At 39.3% G+C, this 23162-nt stretch overlaps 1 protein-coding gene across 1 annotated transcript in view; it reads right to left on the bottom strand.

The window, feature by feature from the left end:
* IPO5 (importin 5) overlaps positions 1-23162 on the bottom strand; it is a 37006-nt gene that overhangs the window by 8072 nt on the left and 5772 nt on the right. The window contains exons 3-21 of the mRNA XM_035115138.2: positions 22468-22660; positions 21784-21886; positions 21305-21401; positions 19719-19823; positions 19131-19253; positions 18918-19038; positions 17993-18080; positions 13064-13170; positions 11945-12069; positions 11775-11864; positions 11521-11694; positions 11189-11407; positions 8831-8914; positions 7633-7765; positions 7432-7553; positions 6491-6587; positions 5009-5181; positions 3206-3317; positions 2588-2643 (exon numbers count right to left, since the gene is read on the bottom strand). Coding sequence (XP_034971029.1) covers positions 2588-2643; positions 3206-3317; positions 5009-5181; positions 6491-6587; positions 7432-7553; positions 7633-7765; positions 8831-8914; positions 11189-11407; positions 11521-11694; positions 11775-11864; positions 11945-12069; positions 13064-13170; positions 17993-18080; positions 18918-19038; positions 19131-19253; positions 19719-19823; positions 21305-21401; positions 21784-21886; positions 22468-22660 — 2322 coding nt within the window. The remainder of the gene's footprint in view (positions 1-2587; positions 2644-3205; positions 3318-5008; positions 5182-6490; positions 6588-7431; positions 7554-7632; positions 7766-8830; positions 8915-11188; positions 11408-11520; positions 11695-11774; positions 11865-11944; positions 12070-13063; positions 13171-17992; positions 18081-18917; positions 19039-19130; positions 19254-19718; positions 19824-21304; positions 21402-21783; positions 21887-22467; positions 22661-23162) is intronic.

Here is a 23162-nt window from a genome sequence, read left to right as displayed (position 1 = left end):
CTGAGAGGCGAAGAACACATCTATTGTAACCAACATGCATACTCATGAACCAGCCAGGACCTGAAATTCAGTCACTGCTTATATAGTAATACTAATGCTTTAGAATTGACTGCTTTGATTCAGATACCCACTGTTAATAAAACCAGTTAGGCTTTCCATGAGCAAATAAAAGTACCTGCATCAGTTTGTCCAAACATGAGAAGAATTTAAACTACAGCTGAATATTAATCTTACAGAAAGCTTGGCCAAAATGTGACTTAAGTATCCTTCTTTGAAATTAGCTGAATGTCTATCCAATGAACCTTCCAGAACTCAGCGAAGGCTTGACCGATGTAAAGGAAGGCTGATGGTACTTGTCCTGGTTTTTAAAGTTTGTGACTCAAACCCTAGCCCTTCCAGTATAGACAGTCCCTCGTCCATCAGAAGAAAATGGGGGAAAGGGGAACAGCCCTTAGAAAGAAACGGCCAGCATACCAGCAGCTTTACATTGGAAACCAATGAAAAGAGAAAAAGAAAACAGCCAAATGGATATTCACTTGGGAATTTCTTTCAGAGACCACTCTGCAAGATAGGTTATACTCCTATCAAAGTTGTTTATTATTTTGCATTTACACACTAGTGTGCTAACATTTTGAAATACTAAAAAACTGATCAAGACTGCATCTAACACCTGCTTTGGAAGAACTCACCTGGAAAACACTGGGTTAACTCTGTCCCCCCCCCATTACATAACCCCAATCCCAGTTCAGCTAAGAAATCTGTAGAACCACCGATTGAGGTAGAACAGCACAAGCTGCCCCCTCACCCAAAAGCAGTGCCATTACTGTACCCTTTCACGACAACTCCCTGGGCCATGGAAAACAAAGACCCAACAAGTGCTTTTTGGAAGGGATTAAATGTACCTTGACAAAACCAAGGCAAGCATTATGAAGGAGAGCCCTGCAGATATTGTAAACAGACTTAAACTTGGAAATAAATACCATGGTCATAGGCTTCCGTAATGCATGCCTTAATCCACCATGATAAAGGTATCAACGTTTCTGTCGTATTAATCCACAACCGGAAAGTAATTCAATATCCGATCTGAAACAACTTGTCATGGACTTCCAGCACAACCTTATGCATGCTTACTCAGAAGTAGACCCTACATCTTACTCAGAAGTCCCCTAAAATAGTTGCTGTTGGCAGGGCTGCATCTGCCTGATGATGAAACCAAACTTGGTTTCTAAGACTGCTTACAGCAATGTATAATAAAATCTAAATGTAATATTTTAATGGATACCAGATAGTTGCCACAAAGATGGAAATGCTGCGACCGCTGGCAGATATCAAGCAAATTTGTGGTTGCCAAATCCAGAGTCTCATCCTTGACATGCATCCCAAGGCAAGGGATAATACCCCTCTTCCTCAGTGTTACATTTCAAAATGGAGAGGCAATACAACCTGGCAGCCTAACCCAATTACAGGGACATTCATCTGTTCAAAGCTAGAGAGGAATCGTGGGCTGTATTTTCGTGCACAGACTTTCCAAAGTGCATCAGAAACACAGCAACTCCCCAGGAAGGCTGGGCTTCATTAATTTGCTTCTGTGTCTCTGAGGCGAAAACAAGCTATGCTTCTTCCAATCTTGAAGTCACTGGAATTGCGCAGCACTTTGAAGGTGCTTTGAGTGCTTCCAGGGTGCTGCGCCAACAGTGGGGATGATCTCCATCCCTATTAGTAAAGTACTTGCCACGACAAATGGAATTGTGGAACCCTGGGCACCAGTTCTCTAGGACTGGGCCCCAAGGAACAGTATCAGGAAGAGATGGCCATATTCGTGTGTGTGGTTGTGTACGGTCAATTTCCTGTCATAAGATCAGTAAGCACTGGCTCCATCAAATCATGGCCAGTCCTACATTGTTCCCAACATGATCTGGATGTTTCTGTAGATTCAAGTTAGTTGCTAGGCCTAGAGTCCTACTGAAAGAAACAGCCTGTGATCTACTGCCATAGTTGGAAGCATGCCAGAAGGGTGTGACGTTCCCCCAAACAGTCTCCTATCAATAGTTACTACACAATCTACAGTGGTACCTCGACTTACAAACGACTCGACAACCGAATTTTTCAACTTACAAATGGGGCAAATGGCCGCACGCTTATGAATTTCTCGATATCCAAACGGAATGTTTAGATAGGGTTTTTTCGACTCACGAATTTTTAGATGCGGTTGCTTCAACTTACGAATTTTTCTGTTTCCAATGCATTCCTATGGGAAATCGCGTTTCCAATGGCGCTTTTCCACTTACGAATTTTTCGACCTATGAAGGTGCCTTCGGAACGGACTAAATTCGTAAGTCGAGGCACCACTGTACTTTATTCCAGCATGTTGTGGAGTGGCACCTAAGAGAATCTAGAAAGTGTGTCACCTTTGCACTGCCTACCCAAGACTATTAGGTATTTACTTGATAGAAGCTTCCCAAAGAACATGAAAATTATCTGCAAATCGGGCATGAGGAAAAGCGATAGCACCATTTCATACTGTTATATAATATGAAATGGCTTCTAAGAATATTCTATTTGTGAAGACAACCAACAGAAGACTTACTTCATCTTGCAGTGACTCTTCAACTTGCTCATCGTAATCTTCATCTTGCCTTTTCACTAATTAAAAAGCAAATTGTTAATGTATTAGCATGGCTGCTTTCAGAAATGTTCAGGCTTGCTGCAAGAAGAAAGATGTAGAAAAGGAGCAGAGGGCAATTATTTGGTAGATCAACCCAAGGGACGGGAGATTTGCTCTAAAAAGGATAGAAGGACCTTTGGATGATGACGTGCAGCAATAAATGGCAACCTATCCCGATACAAGTTAAGGTAGTTTCATGTTTCTAGAAGGAATTTTAATTGTTCTTATTCAGCTTGGAAATTCTGAATATTTAGCAGAATATTAAATACCTGAAATAAATATACTAAAATAAGAAAAAAGCTGTATCAAGCTTTACTCAGAAATATTGCTGTAGCTACTGAGATATAGAATTATCATCTTGTTTAAGGAATTTAGTGCTTTCTTGGGCTGGCACTTGACAACAGTGTTTAACAATGGTATAGGTTGTGGTTCACCATACATATTACTTATTTACCTCTTTTTTGTGAACCATTGTTAGTAAAATTTAGCTGTGCCTTGAGAAATATTTGGATGACATTAAGCACCCTTAATTAAGCTTACCTTGCCTTAATTCTTGATTTTTAAAGTGCTCTTCCAGTTTTCCTTTCAATATTCCCCCAAGTTCTTCAAAGTGTTCATTGTTAAGGCAGCCATCTCCCATTACTTCAATACACTAATGAAATAAAAGTTCATCAGCTTGAAAAATGATGTTCAAACAATTTCAAGTAACACTTTCCAAAACACTCTATATCTAATAAAAAATAACTAACCATATTATTTACATCCCACCTTTCCTCCAAAGAACTCAAGCTGGTATACCTGCTTCTCCCTACTTCATTTTATTGGCTATATTACAAAGCTTGTGTAAAATATTAATAGTATGAGCTTTAAATAAATTAAATTTCCCTTTTATTGCTTTTAGATTATGAACAAACATTGCCACAGGCATGATCTTAGAAAAGTCATTCCTTCTTGTGAAAGAATTGTCTTCTCAAAGATTACCCGCTATGCTTATGGTCTTTTGTAAGTAATTGCATTAAAAATAAATTTTAAATCAATCAATCCTCGACAGGGACTTTCCATGCACTAATCAAATCACTTAAATTGCAAACTACATAAATATCTAAATCTACCTAATTTGGATTACCAGTTTTTAATGCAAGGCTAGGTAAAGGTAAAAGGACTCCTGGCCATTAAGTCCAGTCGCGGACGACTCTGGGGTTGCAGCACTCATCTCGCTTTACTGGCCGAGGAAGCTGGCGTTTGTCCACAGCTAGCTTCTGAGTGAGTCATGTGGCCAGCATGAGTAAGCTGCTTCTGGCAAACCAGAGCAGCGAACGAAAACGCCATTTACCTTCCCACCACAGCGGTACCTATTTATTGACTTGCACTTGACGTGCTTTCAAACTGCTAGGTTGGTAGGAGCAGGGACCGAGCAACGGGAGTTCACCCCGTTGTGGGGATTCGAACTGCTGACCTTCTGATCGGCAAGCGCTAGGCTCAGTGGTTAAGACCACAGCGCCATCCACGTCCCAATGTAAGGCACTAAAGGTAAAGGGACCCCTTACCATTAGGTCCAGTCGTGACCGACTCTGGGGTTGCGCGCTCATCTTGCATTATTGGCCGAGGGAGCCGGCGTATAGCTTCCAGGTCATGTGGCCAGCATGACAAAGCCGCTTCTGGCGAACCAGAGCAGCACATGGAAACGCCGTTTACCTTCCCGCTGTAGCAGTACCTATTTATCTACTTGCACTTTGACGTGCTTTCAAACTAAACAGTGGGAACTAGGAGTTTTCATTCACTAACAATTTAAACTTTAACAACCTTTCGCTGTTGCATCAGTTTTGTAAGAAAACTGGCAAGTTTGTTTGACAACTTGATGTCTTTCAAAAGAAATTGACAAACAATATAATCTTAGTAACAAGGCACCTAAAGTTGATTGCTAAATATACTCTGCTTCACAATGGTAATACTGCTCTGCCTTTGCACAAAAATTCTTAGACAATAACTGTATTCTTGGTTTGAAAGCTTGGGAATATATAGCGATCTCCAGGTTCATCTTTTCCTCTTCCCTTCGTCTCCATTAGAGGCAAACAGAACTTTTTGCTTTTAGTTAGTGGTTAGTGCTTTGCTACAAAAGGTGATTTCTAATTGCTTCTTGTAAGGAGGGGGAGTGTGAGCCTTCTTGTAAGGAGGGGGAGTGTGAGCTCCTTGCACCTGCTTATCCAAATTCAGATAAAACAGGAGCACTAGGACAACATGAAAATCATTAATTTAAATTCTCTTTTATTTCTCCTTACTGAAAATATAACATTTTCTATTCAGAGAGACAGGAAAGGTAGCTCATGCGAAGTAAACTATTACCTTGGCAAAAGAATGCATTATTTCTGACAGTACATCTGAGTCAGGTTCTGTCCCTATGGCCTTGATAAGGGCATCACACATAAAATGCCACATCTGGGTGAGGTATTCTGGGCCACGAACTCTTGCACATTCCAGGAGCAAAGGCATAGATTCTGCAGCTGCCACACGAACACGTTGAATTCATTAAGGTAAATGACTGCCAAACATTTTTTTTACCAGTGTCAGACAACTACCAACCATATAGTTTCCTTCTTGAGACTATGATCGAATCCCACTTTTCCCAGTTCAGGATTCGATTTTAAATTACACTTAAGCATAGAACATTATATACCTGTTACAATTTGATTCCACTCAATGAAGTAAAAAACAAACGAAGTAGAGCACACTTTAGAAATCTAGGTAAACAATATTGATTCCTGGATTACATTTTGGACAACTTGGAAGGATAAATGGTATAGTGCTTAGCAATTTTACATTTGAAAAGGTGTTTAAATATTGCCTATCCTTTCAAAATGAAGGCAAATTAGTAAAACACCTCCACGTAATGTTCAAAACTGGTGGTGTGATCCTTCAATGTTGCCTTAGCTGAATATAGGCCTTTGCATCATTGCAGCTAAATTAGAATCCTATACACCAGGGGTTGGATAACCCCCTCCCCTTGAGGACCACAACCCTTTTGGTGAAATTTGTTTGGACTGCATGTCAACACTGGGCGAGACTTTGAACTGCTGACTCACACACTCCCTCTCTCTTACATAAAATCCCTTCTTCCCGGCCTAAACAATTAGGATTAAAAATCAGTTTCCACCAGCACAAGCTGTTTTTGAGCCCAACTAGTATATGTGGAGAGGAATTTGTGTGTGTTACAGTGCATGGAGAAAGGAGATTTAACTCTTCCTTTCTCAGCTGTGAAGCTCCCCCCTTAAAATCATCCCCATGTGGCAATCAGGCTTACAAAAGTTCCCACTGGTGGCATTAATGGAAGTACGGTAGTTATTTTGGAGGCTGTGGGCTGGATGGGGAGATGCTATAGGTCACATTCAGCTTGTAAGCTGGAGATTCCCCATCCCTAAATATGGAAAGCAAGGCAGAATTATGCACATTTGCCACGGAAAAGCCTTAAAGAAGAGGGGTACCATTCTAACAGCCCTTTAAGATTCTTAATATGCTGATTCTGTAGGAGTTCTATCCTGCCTCAATGACAAGATCTTGCAGCCCTTCCAAATAGCTTACAGCAGTGGTTCCCAACTGGTAGTCCATGGATATGGGGGGGGGGGGGCGTAGCACCATTCACGTTACAAAACCTACCACAGAGATATCAAAATTTTTGGCTTGGCTTTTGAAAAGCAGGGGGGTTCCAGTACTTAGCAAACTGGGAACCGCTGGTTTACAGGATGACATCAAAGTACTTGTGAACATTTTGCAGGTTATAATATTAAAACTTCACAAGGCATTTACAGACACATTCTTGTAAAAGGATATCATCATGGAAATAGAATTTTAACAAAGGAACCATCAGTTTTACAACTTGCTCTGTGTACTCCACAAATCCTTCTTTCAGCTCTTTGGCATAGCAAACCTAAAACAAAAAAATGTAAGCATTTTAGAAAAGGAATAAAAAAAGGTAAAGGTCCCCTAACAGTTAAGTCCAGTCACGAACGACTCTGGGGTTGTGGCGCTTATCTCACTTTACTGGCCGAGCAGACGTTTGTCCGCAGACAGTTTTTCCGGGTCATGTGACCAGCATGACTAAGCTGCTACTGGCGAAACCAAAGGGGCGCACGGAAACACCGTTTGCTTTCCCACCGGAGCGGTACCTATTTATCTACTTGCACTTTGACGTGCTTTCGAACTGCTAGGTGGGCAGGAGCTGGGACTGAGCAACGGGGGCTCACCCCGTCGCAGGGATTCGAACCGCCGACCTTCCGATTGGCAAGCCCAAGGCTCAGTGGTTTAGACCACAGTGCCAACTGTGTCGCACGGAATACTGTTGCACAATTATTAAATGAGCATCAGGTATAACAAGAAACAACTAAGCAAACAGGAAAACTACACCTACAAAGATAAAAGAAAATGGGAATGATTAATTCATTCCTACACACCTTTGACTTTACAGAAAAATTAAATCTTTTGACAGCAATAACAATCCGCAAGTGTTATCTAGTCTGTCTGTGCCTTCCTTCACTAAAGTTGATCCTACTTTATCTTCTCTGTTCCCAAGGGCAAATGCTCCCTTATCTTTAATAGTATGAAAGAGCCTACTGAGTCACCAGACTATTCTACCCTTCTGGCTGCACCCTCCTAAATTTTAATTGCCCATGAGCCAAATTCAGCTCCTGAGCTGCAGTCTACGCCAGCTTCAGGGCCTCCATACTGCTGAATACTGATTTCAGTTCAAATTGCGTAGTCAAAATAATACCCACCAGCATCTGGCACGCAGTTGCTTTTTCTTCAAGGCCTGCAGTCTTGATACCAAAACTCTGCTGGTCACCCAGATTTACAAATTCCCAGCCATCATCGTCACTCATGTTCTCCATATCTTGTGCTATCAAGAGAGAAAATGATTAGAAGAGCTGTGCCATTCCTTACAGCTAATTAAGAATGGAATAAGTCTCAGAACTTACTGTCAAGGAGAGCCACTTCAGGCTTAATTGATGCAGTTTTCATTAAAGGACCCATCACAACAGGGAGGTACTGTTGGAATTCCTTTCCAAGGATCTTGCACATTCTAGCCCATGCAGAAATCATATACGATATCTGAAAATTAATATCCATTGTTTACTTTCCCCCTTGAAATAATACTTTCTCAAAAGTTGCATTACTCCCTGTGCTGAGCAAAAATCAAACCCATCTTAAAAATTAAGCCGTACAGATCCTTCACATTGATGTTAGGAATTATTTTCTACAGGCAACAGCTGAGCAGTAATCCTTAGCATTTCAAAATTGTAGTTTTGAAGGTTTCTAGTGGGAGCATTCTAAGTCCCCATACTGTAGATAGGGCTGAGGCTGAAAAAGAATAGCTTGTCCAAGGCCATCTAGTACCTTCATGGGCAGAGGTATGATGAGAAGGGAACATTTCATCTCGGTAGTCAAAAGTCACTCTTCCATTAGGTAAGAAAAACTGCAATCAGCTGGAGCCACAACACTCAGCAGGAAATAAAAAAGTCAAAACTTTTGACTCCAGTCAAAAGTGGTTTCTGAATACTGCATTGATAAAGATGTAAGGAAAGTACCACGGAACTGCGCCACACCAGTGTTACAGACAAAGCACATTCCTTATCTGGCTTCCCCAGTGAATCCTATTTTCCGTATACAGACTGTCCCTATAGGCAAGGAAAGTGACTATAGGAAAAAATTACTCCAGAGAGCAGTGGGACAAGTGCAGAATGCAGAAGCTACTGAAGACTGGAACTCACCAATCACCCAGTACAATGATGAATGGGGTTGGAGAAAGGTCTCAGATTTTTTTTCCATCTCATCTCCGCTCTGTCTATCACACAATGAGCCTTTAGCTAGTTTGGTATAAAGCTAGCATTAGTTCCGCAGCTTTTCCCTTCTCCAAATACTTCAAATACAACCAACTGGAAAAAGGCAGATTTGGGCCACTTATGTACAGTGAAATCTTGAAGCAAGCTAAAACTAAAACAAGTCACATTGCCACAGAAACTTTTTAATCTACAGATCCTATTAAAAATGCATGCGGTAACAGAAATTTTGGCCAAAGTATGGATCAGCTTTCTAAACAGCCACCGCCCTGACAACAGGCATGAGATACTCCAGTGATAAGGTGCTTTCAAAGGTAAAAGTAATGCTTTGACATACCTGAGGGTCGTCATCTTCCAAGTCATTGAAGTCAGTCTGTGTTTTCAGCAAAAGCTGCATCACATCTGATGCATCCTGCATGAACTATAAATAGGAAGAACCAAGAAATCATGTCAGGGCAGCTAAATAGTTATTTTCTAAGTAAAACACTTAATACGTTTGAAATGAGTAAACTGGTTTCAGCCAAGGAATGCAAGAACACTGCAATGAAGTTATGAACATTTGAAGTGACATCGAAAGCAGTGAAACCAAGTGCACTCAGATGCTACTTGCTGCTAACTTATACAGTGGTACCTCTACTTACGAATTTAATGCGTTCCAAACACACATTTGTAAGTCGAATCCCATAGGAATGCATTGGGAGAAAAAAATTGTAAGTAGAAGCAACCCTATCTAAAAATTCGTAGGTAGAAAAAATCCTATCTAAACCGCATCCAAGATGGCGGACGGAGCTCCATTTGTAAGTAGAAACATTCGTAAGTAGAGGTACCACTGTATAGTTATTCAAAATTTCAGAAAAGAACTGGAGAGCCAGATGGAAACAGAGTTATGTAATCCAAACACCTGCGCAAATGCAACAGTTGCCACACCAAAGCAGCCTGAATGGATTACATTTCAAGACAATACAGTAGTTTCTTGTAAGAGACCAGAAAGGATATGAGAGCACCACAGTAGTGTTGCAAATAAACATGGGTTCACCATCCATACTGAACTGGAGAGTCCAGATCAGCTACTGAAATCTGATACCACAGGATCTATCTAGTTGGCCTCTAAGAACCTACTTCATTTAGAATGCCAGCTTTAGATTAGTCATTTATGTTATCTTAAAAACCCTGGAAATTCCAGGAGAAAATGTGAGTTCATGAGTTATTACAGAGATAGCCTACTACATATTGAAATACAGCAGAGAACAAGGTTCTAACAGAAAATCATAAACCAAATTTATTTTCAGTTTCTTTGTTGAACCAAAGGTGAACTGTTACAGAAGCTCTGCTAATGCCATCTTGGTAGTCAAGATAACTCTACAATTAATTGGTACGCTAGTTGTTGAAGCAATGAGCTCATATATGCTTATATTCACTTGCTTTGATATAAACTAATTGGCTTGCTTTGATGATACCCTTATCGGTGGGCTTGGGGTCCTGGACTCTAGGCCCAAAAAGGTGAACTATCTGTAATAGTTGGGTATTTGCCACCTATGCCCTCATCCGGGCAGGGGGAGCAATGGGAGGTCCTGGGCAGCATGATGCATGTTGTTTTGTTTATAAAGTATGTGGGCACTTTTGCTTAGGTGTGAACAAGTCATCTCCTTGTTGTGGACTCCGTCCCATGTCTGCAAAGGCTAGGAGAACTGGCAGGCTGATTAGCTGTAAGTCTATACCTTTCTTAATAAAGAATTAGAACTGGTCATTCAGATGTCTTGGGCAGCGCTGCCTCCTGACACCAGTGTTGCTGCTGCTCGCTAGGATAGGGGCGAGATTTTGGGCTGAAAAGGCACATAGCGAGAGCTATCAGTGCACCCACGCAGCCCTTATTCTGATGCATGGCAGTGATGCCAGTTTTGGGAGTGTGGCTTCACAGCACTGCCTCACCATGCCAGCTGCTCCTGGCTTGAATACAATACTGTTCACTACACAATGAAAGAGCCAGAGGATGACTTGGGCTCATGGAATCACTCCCTCCCCACTCCTGCTGTGTGACTGAGGACGAAATTGGGAGCTTTTGCATCTTTTCAGTTAACCGTGGTTTGTTGCATCAACTATCAGCGGCTAACACCAACTTTGGGCAGTTTAAAACAAGACAACTTCAAACCATAGTTTCTGAAGCTGGCTTTCTGAAATAACATTGTTTTGAGCACATGCACTGGTTTACACTACATGGGAAACTGTGGTTACACAAAAAATAGATCAAAAGCTTCAAGAGCCTTCTCCTAGCTATGTGGGAGAAGAAGAGGGGAGCATGTGAGCTTCGGGCTGACTGAGGCTTGATTATGTTGCACTAAGACAGGGGTACAAAACCTTTGGAGGGCTGGAGGTCACAATACACAACTGAAAAACTAGGAGGGCGCCACTACCGAGAATGCCCTCTGCCTGGTTCCCTGTAACTACTAGCAGTAGTATTGTCAGCATACCTTAATAACACAAGAGCTTGCTACATCAGATCAATGGCCCATAGAGTACAGTATCCTGTTCTCACAATAACAAACCAGATGCCTATGGGAAGCCCAAAAGCAGTATCTGACTACAACAGAACTCTACCCCCTTGTGATTCCCAGCTGCTGGTATTCTGGATGTATTTGCGCACACAAAGCTATCTCTCATGAAAACACAGGTGCTTATTTAATTCTTATCAACTTACCTTTTCTTTACCTACTGCAAGGCCAATTAAGCTGATGCATTCTATGGTTTTCCCTCTCAAGAGTCTAAGTTCCTTCTGCACAGCATTCTCAACAATGTGTTTAAGAGAAGGCATAAATAAATCATAGTATGGAACAAACTTTTCTTCTGCTGTATCAGCAACTGATGCAATGGACGTAACGACCTGTTCCAGAACCAACTTAGTGCCTTTTTCAATCAGCTGTTGGGAGAAAAAAATTATTTGTTTTTTTTTAAAAACTTCATGAAATCTCAAAGCAGGATTTTAGTCAAACCAATTCTGCTTTCAAATCATCCTCCAGTTGATTGTCTTACCTCCTGCAATTTTAATACCATAGTGGAATGAAGATGCTTCACTAAGTTATCTAAGTAAGGAATAAGCAGTGATTTGGGACAGTCTTCAGTAAAGTTGATCAGAGCAGCAGCTGCATGAGCCTGAACTCGCTGATTGCCTTGGTCTTCCATGGTCTGCAGAAGAGCTGCAATTACCTACAACACAGATGGCTACTGTGAGTGAATTGTCTCAGAATGAATTTGGTTGATATTGAATTACATAGCTTTCTACTTGCCTTCTCATGGAATTTTTTCTGGAAGCCTGGTGCAAAGTCTGTAGCCATCTGACCAATTGCATTGCAAGCTGCATACCTTACTCTTGGGTGCTGAAATATTTAGCTTTGATTAATAAATTCATAAAAGAAGCAAATGCAAACTTTGAAGAAGCCAAGTGCTTTAAACTTACAGGGTCCTGAAGAAAAAGCAAAACCAGGTTAACTATTTCATTGAGAATCCCCTCCATCTGTTGGTGACAGCCTTCGCCAATAGCTGAGAGAGCCATCAAGCCAGCATGTCTACACTTCCAGTCAGCTGCATTGAAAGATATTGAATAGAAGCAATATTGTTTAGTAAAAAGCATACAAAAACTAGGAATATATTTTTACACATAACATGAATCTCTTCGAGAAAATTTCAGTGGCTCTCTCTCTCTTATTCTAAGCTGTGAATACAACCTTCATCCTTTTCTCCCTCAAGCTGCACATTGTGGTTTGAGATCCTGGTTAGTAAGCTGATATTAAGGAGCCAAGGCCTGCCATATCAAAAGCCACAAGCAATGTGAATTGGGAAAGGGGAGCACATGCTTCCTCCAGTCGTTTAAAAACAGATTTTCCCTTCCAGAGGAAAAATACTCCGCTTTTAGCAGTATTTTCCCCTCCACAGATTTCAAAGTATATTCCTATAAACAAAGATCAGCTGTTATAGCAACTTCCACTGGACTTTGAAAGCTGTCAATCACATGTCATAATTAAGACATCAGGTAAGAGATTGGTGGTCTTGCCCACATGCTGAATGTTAGCTCACAGGAGCCGGGAAAAGTATGGATTTGACTCGGTCTAGTTCTCCACACCTGCATTACAGCAAAGGTTAGAATGTAAGGCAGGCTGATGTAATCCTACTACCCATTTATTTGTTTGGACAAATAAGGAGAATGACACATTGATGCTCCTGTTCACATACTTGGGACACTCCTTGAATTGGAGGAAGGGTTTACAGTCACAATAAAGAACAATCTTGGATTGCAGAACAGAATCAATCCTGATGAATCTGTTCCCAGAACCTTTAAATATTAGGAAAAATTAATAGCTCTCTCCTCCTACAAGCAATAACTGCACAAGAAGCTCCTACTAAAGATCACTCAGAACTGTTGCTGAAAGAACAAATTGCACCTTGCCACTGGCTTCAAAGTTACTTAAGCCTGTCTCTGATGAAATTTTTCACTTGTTTTAACAGCTCAGCACCAGAAGCATTACCACTGATTAGAATGTTGTAACATCTGCCTTGAGTCCAAAATTAAATTACTTACGATTCTGAAGCATTTGCATAATATGTTCTTTTATCATAGGCAGAACAAGTTTTCCACCAAGGCCACAAGCCATTCTGTCCAACGCACTCTCACCAGCAACAGCATTGCTAAAGTAAGTTTGTAAAAAAATAAAAACATGTAGGTCAAAATTTAGGAAAATAGCCAATGCATTGCATCCAACTAAATCATACTCAAAGCAGACCCTATGAAATCAATGGGCTTGCAATTTAGTCTATGATGATGGCTAGAATGCCTCAACTTGAAAACGGCGTCGGTCCAGTATACCTGAAGGAGCGTCTCTACCCATCATTCTGCCCGGACACTGAGGTCCAGTGCCAAGGGTCTTCTGGCGGTTCCCTAGTTCCGAGAAGCCAAGGGAACCAGGCAAAGGGCCTTCTCAGTAGTGGCACCCACCCTGTGGAACGCCCTCCCACCAGATGTCAAAGAGGAAAAAAACTACCAGACCTTTAGAAGACACCTGAAGACAGCCCTGTTAAAGGAAGCTTTCAATGTTTGACGGACTATTGTATTTTAATATTTTGTTGGAAGCCGCCCAGATGGGCGGGGTATAAATAAATTATTATTATTATTATTAAGTATTATATTGTTATTATTATTTGCACACAAAAATGCAATATGGATTCTTGGCAATCTGGCCAAAAGTAAAATCAGCCTGTTAAGTTCATTGAAAACCTTTTATGGGAGATCTTGGCATTACCTGAATATTATCAACTTGGTACAGATCGGGCTCAACAGATATCATCCCTCTCTTTACGGGTTAAAGATAAACTTTGCCAACTTATTGATTATTATTTTTTGACATTTTAAGTTAAAAGCATTTCTGCTGCAATGTGCCAGAAAGGGGGAACTTTGGTGTGGAATGAAACAGCATATTATGCTATTTGCAGATTGCACAAGAGACTCTAATCCAGGCATCCCCAAACTGCAGCCCTCCAGATGTTTTGGCCTACAACTCCCATGATCCCTAACAGGTCCAGTGGTTGGGGAAGATGGGAATTGTAGTCCAAAACATCTGGAGGGCCGAAGTTTGGGGATGCCTGCTCTAATCAACAGAGATTTTTAATGAAGCATGGTACTGTAATAGGAAATTATCTACTTGGTAAATTTCCCTGCTACTTTTTGCTTTTGTATAAGTGATCAGCAACATTCATTTTTCATCCCAGTACAAGCAGAGAAACAACACATCCTTGGAATAAATCCAACACTGGATGTAGAGTGAAATGTTCCAGTGCTTCAAGGCCTTCTCTTCTGCTATCTCTGCTGGACTGGAGATACTAATTTGAAGTGACTACGGCTTATCTTCATTGCGAAGGCATACATGGCATTAAATCGTGATGTGACTGAGGACGTTCCTCCAGCTTAGAACGGTGACCTTTTTATTATGCTCTTACAGATTGTTACGTATTAGTAATGTTTGTATTCCTTTAAAAGAAATTGATACTTTATTATGAAGTTAAAATAACAATGAAATAAAATACATAAATAAATAAGATAAAAAATTGGGTAAACAAAGGAAAGGTTCACTGCCATTATCTCAAAACAAAGTATATTCTCAAGAGACTACAGAATGAATTAGATGCTACAACAGAAACCGACCTGATACAGATAAAATACAGAACAAATGTTAGGAATACCAAATAAAGCCATATCTCCTCAGGACTTCCATCACTCTGATTGGCCTGTTATATGAGCAGCAAATGCCTGCCAAATGGAGGCAAATGCATAGGTTAAGCTGCACCCCGATATACCCTTAATTTAGGAGTCAGTTTCTCAGAAATAAGAACAAGCATTACTTTATTGAACCAATATTTAAAGAAAAACCTAAGGACTCCTTCCACCAGCAGCCCTATGGTCAAACAAGCACTGACTAACAGCAAAATTGTAAGTGGTTTGCATATTACATCTGTAGTCAACCCATACTTTTATTGCAGTATTGGATTCCAGTGTGTTCTGTTTTTGTGTGTGAAAAATCTAAGGAGACAATGGGATGGGAGGCAGGGAATGAGGTATGCTATTATCAAATATGAAAGCTGTAGTGGGGTTTTTTGTCCTCCCTTCTCTTGGTTTTTAAATATGCATTTTTCTTCTCCCCCCCTTTTTGATTGGCCTTGCAAGTTTTCACAGACGGTGCTATCTCAACATTTACACAAATTGCCTGTTTAATCTGTTTGCTCAGCATGGATACATACTATAGATATTTACATTATAAGGATCTTGTTGTTTCTACACTGTAGTATAGATGCCTGGAAAGTGTCCTCCTAGCTTATCAACAAATACACTGTCTTTGTGATTTATATGGATTTTTAGTAGTGTTATATGCCTGAGCATTAGGAGATTTTACAGGTGTTGTGGTGGGGAAGAGTAATAAGTATTCCAAACATATTGGTGACAAATAGAACAGGTGCCCTCTAAACTCAAAAAACTTAAAGCTTATCTTGTGGTTTACGGCACTGTGTGCTAGTGGCCATTTTAAGAATTCTCAGGATGTGGCTAATCTATAGCACATAACATTTTAGCAGCTAAAGAGACATCCATACATTGTCTTGTCAATTACAATTTGACCCATATGCACGTGACAAATTATGGGGTAATTCAAATTTTAAGATAGTGGCAGTCTTTTTTGTAGAAGAAATAGGTTGACTGAGGAATTTATACAGCTGAAAGCTTCAATTGGGAGAATTTTTGTCATTTTCTATACTTTGGTTTATATATCATTTATTGGCGAGTGCTGAACAACAATATCTTTAATTACAACACCTGTTGGTGTCTATTTATAAACCAACTGCTTTGAGTACTTTGGCACCTCCTAAATTGTTGGAAGGAATTACTGGATCTTCTCAGAAAGTTAAATCCACAACTACTATTTATAGTTGCTTATTGGACCTTTGTAAAGTAGATGCTCAGAAACTTTGGAGTCTCAGTCTAACCTACACCACAGGGTCGTTGCTGGGATAATATGGGGAGGGGGAGAAGATATGTGCCATTTTGACATCTTTGGAGGAAAAGTGGGATATAAAATGTAATGATATAAATAGATAAACAAAACCCAAACAATAGAAATTGCTTCAGAATCTATACAGAATGTTACTTTAGATTTATAACTGAGGTGGACGCAGAAAAAATGTTGTTTCAGGTATATTAGATTCCACAACATTTGTAGAGGAAGGCACTAATACAGCCAGATGCTGGAGGTGCAATGAAGAAAGACCTCAATGATATATTCTTTTTAGTCTAAAGCTGAATTTCATAAAAAATTTTGTACTGGCAAAATCTTTGATAATCTGCAGGTTTTTTTTTTACTTTTTTTTACTGCAGGTGCTGTATTTTTAAACTATATTCCTATAGTATGCACATTAACAGCAGGATAAGTGTGAGCACTTATGGTTTTCATGAGACATACACCTTGATCCTGGAAGGATAAATGCTCATTGTCCATTGTGCAACAGTCTGAGAACTTACAAGGCCCTTGCTACATTTGAACCTATTTTTAATCAATGCCAATTTCATGCAGATAGCTATTTGAACATCTGGAGGGTTTATATTGAGTTATGTTTCATTTTAGAGGGAAGTACTAATTAATGGCCTTTGAATATTGACAGTGTATTGTTAGTGCATTATTTTTCTGTCCTTCAAAAAATCTTTCTTTTCTTTGTTACACAAGACACTTAAAACAAAAGTTGGGCCCTTTAATAGGAGATCAAACACAGTCCATGTCTTACTGTTTGCACAGACTGCTGTAGTCATAAAGTAACCATTCCTAGGAAGTATCTTTTATTCAGTTTCCTGCTCCTATACAAATTCTAAATTGTTGAAATCTCAACATAAAATTACACTTACAGTCTTTAAGTAAGCTCAAGTAAATACCGTGTTTCTCATATTATAAGACACGTCTTATATTTATTTTTTCCTCAAAAAAACACACTATGGCTTATTTTCAAGGGATGTCTTATTTTTTCCCTCCTCCTCCTGCCGCGACTATGTCTTATTTTCGGGGTATGGCTTATATTCCTTGAATGCTTTAAAATCCTGCTATGGCTTATTTTATGGGTATGTCTTAAAATATGAGAAACAGGGTATGCTACTTATTTTTGGTTTCTGGCATACATATAATTTACTAAGTAGCTGCCAAGAAAGCAAAAGATATGTTCTAAATATAGCAGAGTGCTCCTGGCACGTTGTAAACTATAATGACTATATCAATAAATGTGAATAAGTCACTTAAATAAAAAGCTGATGTACAAATCGGAAACATGAAACAGATTCCTAATATGCATCAACACACCGATCTATCTTATTGTATTCTGAGAGTTATCCCTTTACAACTAAATTCTATGCTTCTGAAAACTCTGATTTCAATAAAAGGAATGATTGAGAAGGACCATGCTTGACTCTAGAAATCACATAAGAAATGATTTTTATAGAAGCATCTAGTAAGAGAGACTGATTACTCTTATAAGATGTAATCAACATTGCCTTGGAGTTAAGAACAGCATGAAACTGGGGCTTTTGTTCCCCACTCCACTACGGCTCCTACAGGATATGAGATCTTCTCTACAGACAGGTAGGAGAATTCTTCCTCAGTACTTGCTCTCAGCAAAGTCTGTTTTGTAAGAAAGGATTCTCTTTTGCAAAAATCTGGGGTTTTTAAGGTGGGAAAAGTTAAGCACCATTATTATCTTACCCACATGAACTTAAGAGCTAATTATGTATCACGTTAGCTCCCATTTGAATACCTTTGCATGAAGGTGACATTTAAAACCTGGCAGCTCAACGTGGGGATGTTGCATACACAGGTAATGGTATGCAAGCCAGTAGTAGGTACCAAAGAAAAGCTTGCAATGAAAGGGAGCCTTTGAGAATGGCAAACCATATGATTTTTTTCTCTTTTAAAAAAAACAACTTGTTTACCTGTCAAAGTCATCGTCTTCTAACTCATCAGAATTTGCCCAGTCTTCATCTTCTTCTAGGTCAACCATCATTGTTAACATCTGAGGAACTAAAGAAATTAACATTGCTCAATCTACAGAAAAAGGTCTAACAGAGATCTGACTGCTAATAAACAGCCACCTCACATCCCAGTAGAATTCATGAAGCAATGTGGCACTTGTCCATATTTCACTCTGCCACATCACGTACCAACAGAGTAATTTTGGATTGTGAGGCACCAGTTCCGAATTATATCTTTGCAATTGCCCCACAGGGAAGGATTATTATAGCACATGCTTTGCGTGCAGAAGGGGACAAGCCAAATCCCTGGCATTTCTACCTAAAAATGGTTGCAAGGTAGGAAGTGGGCTAGATGGACCATTGAACTGACTCAATATAAACTAGCTTAATATATTATTAATATTATTAGTATTATTATTTAAATTTGTATACCACCCTATACCAGCAGATCTCAGGGAAATTCAAAACATAAAACAACAATACAAAAATACAAAACACATAATAAAAACAAAATCAAGAACAACCTATTCAGCCGCTCTTGGGTCACCAAAAATCAGCTCACAGGCAGCACTGAGAGTATCTTCTTAATAAGCATGTGGTGCCCATATTAATAAAGTTAATGAGTGTTTTATTTTTGCTTCATGCTGGCCCTATTTTAGATTCAACAGTCAGGGCTGCATACTTGAGAGAGTCTTATAAAAAAGGCAAAACACCGTCCTTCTGGTTGTTTGGGGGAGCGGACTAGAGTAGATCAGTAGGATTTTGGCTTCTAAAATACAGCTCTGTGCCTACTGTGTCTTTTACCTAATCTACAAACCTATGCCACATTAACTGTTTTAATTCTAACTGAGAGAAAAATATAATGAAAGACAGTAAATTTACTTACTAGCTTGTGCAACAATATTGATATGCCTTCTAAGCATAGCAGCTGCAGTCTCAGATAATGTAACTATTACTTCAAGAGCCAGTTGACGTTGCATGTTGCTGAGATTAGTATCTGCACACAGCTGAAAATGAAAGATATTTAAGTATAGTACTAAAAATCAGGCCACCTATCTAATCAACCAAAGCATGAATTGGGATGGGACAGTCAACTTACCTTCAAACTTAGTTGCAATGTAGGTTCTAAGTGTGGCCGTAGATACTTTGGAACCGTATCTGCAATCTCTACAAGGGACTTCAGTACCGAATCATCATTTTGGTAACAGGAGTCATTTACTGCCTAAAAGAGAATTCAGTTAATACCTTTTCCACCTGTAATTCACATTTAAATCCAAGCACTGTGTTAGGAAGACACTATTCAGTGTCAGAAAAAAATGCTGATATGGCAATGGAGGATACACAGTCACATGAGGAACTTAATTCTTCTGTTCTCCTATACCACAGAATCCCAACTTCCCTGTTACAAAAATAAACACTTATATTGTTTGGATATAGTAGTTGCCCTTGCACACATTCTGGTAAAACTCAAATTCAGGAAGCACGTAATCTGTATTTTAGGCATTTACAGTGTATTATTTATTAGGCTATGCCTTGTATTTAAACTTTTGCTACTGACACCTAGTGTACTTGATGCTCACAGTAGAATTCATGTATTATTGACATGGAAACAGCAACACTCTTCAAATACAAGCCAGAGCCTATAGGAGGTAACATACTTCGGTCAACTTGATGGATGAGTTTTTACCTGCAGGATTCCTGGAAGTAAGTCTGCAAAATGTTTTAGAAGAGGAAGATTTTGCTCATTAGCAAGAACAAATGCAGCCGCAGCCCTAGCCGATAGTGTCCTGATCTAGAAGGAATATAAAATATCAACATCAGTAACATAGTGTTCCTCAAACTTTTAAATTCATACTTGTACGTCAAAGGTACTCATATCTTTTGCACTCACACTCCCTCCTCACCAGATATTTATTTGTTCATGCCACAAAGATCCAATGCATAGTATTAGTACTAAAACTTTATGCTCAAAAAGCAAGACACCTTGTCCTCCTAAACAAGCAGTAAACTAGAAAACATCCTCAGAAGAAAGGATATGCTCATCCTGAGCTTCCTTCTTCTTACGTTGAGATGATGCAGTTTTATGGGGACACTGTGACCTCACAAGTCCAATTATGTTGCACAAATGCAACTTATTTAGTGGCTATAATACACCAGCTTATTAGGTCAAAGGCCTGCCTGAATAAGAATGTACTTGCCTGTGGTGTAAGACAATCAGAGAAGGGGCTGAACAGGTCCCCCAGAGACTAAGAGTAGCTTGTTAGAAAGGTTCTCTCTTTAGTTTTTGCCAAACAGGCTTCAGATGTTGGCAGGATAAAAAGAAGGGTCTCTCAGAAAGTTCTCATATGGGAAAATATGGTAATTAAGATAGTTTGGTCTCCAGCTGTGTAAGGGTTTGTAGGTCACAACCAGTACTCTGAATTGTGTCCAGAAACAATCATAGCCAATGAATGTGTTATGAAGATGGGAGTCACATGCTCCTTATAAGTGTCCCAAGTCACTCTGGCTACAGCATTCTGAACCAGTTTTCTAATGCTCTCCAAAGGCAGCCACATAAAAATAATGTTGCAGTACTATAAGATATAATTAAGAGGAAACCTAAGCATGTATCACCTTGGCCAGATCTGATACTTTGCTGAAGTTGGCACACTAGCATTAGCTGTGCAAAATAATTCTTGGCCATTGCAAAAACCTGAGCATCCAGGTTCAGGGCTGAGTTGGGAAAAATATCAAAGTAACAAATCCAACTTTTAAAGATAAGTGCATCTCTACCCAAAGCAGGCAAAATCTCTCTAATTTGATCAGGAACACTTCTGTTTTGCTGAAATTAAGCTTCCATTTGTTCTCTCTCATCTCACCCATTACCAGTGTTGGACACTAATTCAGACTTTGAACACAATCCTTGAATTTAGATGCAAATAAGAGACAGAGCTGGGCATCATCAGTACATTGTGACTCCCCAAAAACTCAGGTGTCCACATCCAATGGTTTCATGTAAGCATGAGACACAAGATGGGACCCCGAAGGGCTCCACAGTCCAACAACCAAGACAAGTACAAGAAAATGCCAGAACCACACTCCCAAGAACAAAAATTGCTGTAAAATAATGCTTCCAAGTTCCATCCCAACCAGGTAGTTTATCCTTCTGCAATGATATCAACTGTTCAACAAAGGCGGCATGTTTTCATTTCAGGCATTTGCTTTTTTAGAGTAGAAAACATTCCAAGATTAACGAAGTTTTTCAGACAAAAGAGGAAATGAGTTTTTAATTACCGTGGGATTCTCCTGATCCTGCATACATTGTACCAACATCCGTTTGATGACATCCAAATAATGCTGCTGTTGATTTCCAAAAATACCAGGAAAGTTCCTAAAGGGACAATACAAATGTGCATTTAAGCATCACTGAGGCCTTAAAAACTTTATCAGAGCACCACACATCAAACTGTCTGCCACAAAGTTCTTCTGAGTTAAGTCAGAGATCTGATGCAAGATCTAAAGTTCATACTCAGCTCACACAGAGCAATGGTAAGGCCAGTTAAGTCTCACGGATGCCCCAAGTGAATTGGAACATGCACCAGAATACACTTAATAACTTCCCTGTGGATGATCACCCACCATTATTCAATTGCTTCTAGGAACCTTGCAACCCAGTCAGAAATCCATGTTTGAAAATGTGGTTCCTAACAGAAATGTTAAAACAACCTGACAATCTTGCATGACCATGCACTTGTCTGCAAATAATAGTATACCAGAAGATGTGCAGTGCAGCTTCGCGCAGTCCCACATTCTGAGAGCTGACAGAGTCAAACAAAAACTTCAGCCCTTCAGGCCATTGGTTATTGCCCTCCTCATCTAAAAGAGATAGAATACAAACATGAAGACATGAATTTTTGAAACCAAACGTCAACCAGAAATAATAATTTGTTTTATTCTCTTAAAGGGAAAAACTGCCAAAAGTCCATAGCATTTCCTTATAGGCTGTGAACTGTGAGGATATTATATTCTTGCATGGTTGCCAGGAGTATATTCTAAAGTCCCACAGTACTTGGAGGAGAGATGGGAAAGCTCAGGCATAGTGGAAGATTAGAGAAGATGCTAAACAGGCAGTTACTGTAATTGCACCCACACTCTAGAATAACCCACTTGCCTACTTCCTTCTCTTGATTTTTTCTAGAAAGTAACAACATTTCTATTTAGGAAAACATCTATGAAAAGATGGTCAAACATGGTCATGTTTCTAGCCTATGATGATTCTGCTAGTTGTTCACCCTTTAAAATTATTATTAGTGCTTGTTTGATTTACTGTATCTTTCATTTAAGTTTACATTGCCTTTAAATGCTTTAAATGCTTTCAGACACAGCCAGCATCGCAGAAATACATAATACTAATAATAATAATAACAATAATAACAATAATAATAATAATAATATACCTATTAGATTCCTGGCCAGTTCAGCTACGATATCACATATTTTTCTCCTCATACTGGATTGTGTTTCCAGCTGAATTATCAACAGCAATTCACTTTTGATAGCAGTTTGAACTTCAGGGGGTAATGTTGGATAAACTTCCTCAAAAGAAGCTGACAAAAGTCTTCGTAGAAGCACAGCAGCCATTTGTCTAGCCTATTAAGACAGATATACATTATATGAGGGAGAATTAATTTCAACACAATATATTCCACTTCTGTTCTTTGTTGTTATTTTCCTACATAGCATAAACAAAACACCTAGAAGCTGAGCCAAAGTGCTGACTCTGCCACACCTATTTTTGGCATCTTTAGTCACATAGCTATTTTTTCTCAACTATTTCATGTCACAGTTGGTATAAGAACTGAACTAGGTGACTGACTCTATGTTAGAAGAACTTTGAACTTAAAGAGGCATTTAGTAAATAGTTTCAGCAAATTAAATCAAATGTTTTCTACCACATTTATATGGAAACACCATTTTTGAAGTTAACTTAATGTTAACATGAAAGAATAAAGTGAATTGTATACAGATTAGGCATATTGTATATTAAAGACTCTATTGAAATGTATTAATTCAAATGTTCCTTCAATTAAGTATTCATTCTTTCAAGCAAGTTATAACTGCAAACTCCAAACCAGAAAAAAATCCAGAATGA

This window comes from Zootoca vivipara, chromosome 4 (assembly GCF_963506605.1).
Source record: "Zootoca vivipara chromosome 4, rZooViv1.1, whole genome shotgun sequence".
NCBI lineage: Eukaryota > Metazoa > Chordata > Lepidosauria > Squamata > Lacertidae > Zootoca > Zootoca vivipara.
Note: the sequence above shows the minus strand (reverse complement) of the source record. Positions and strands in the feature narration are given on the sequence as shown.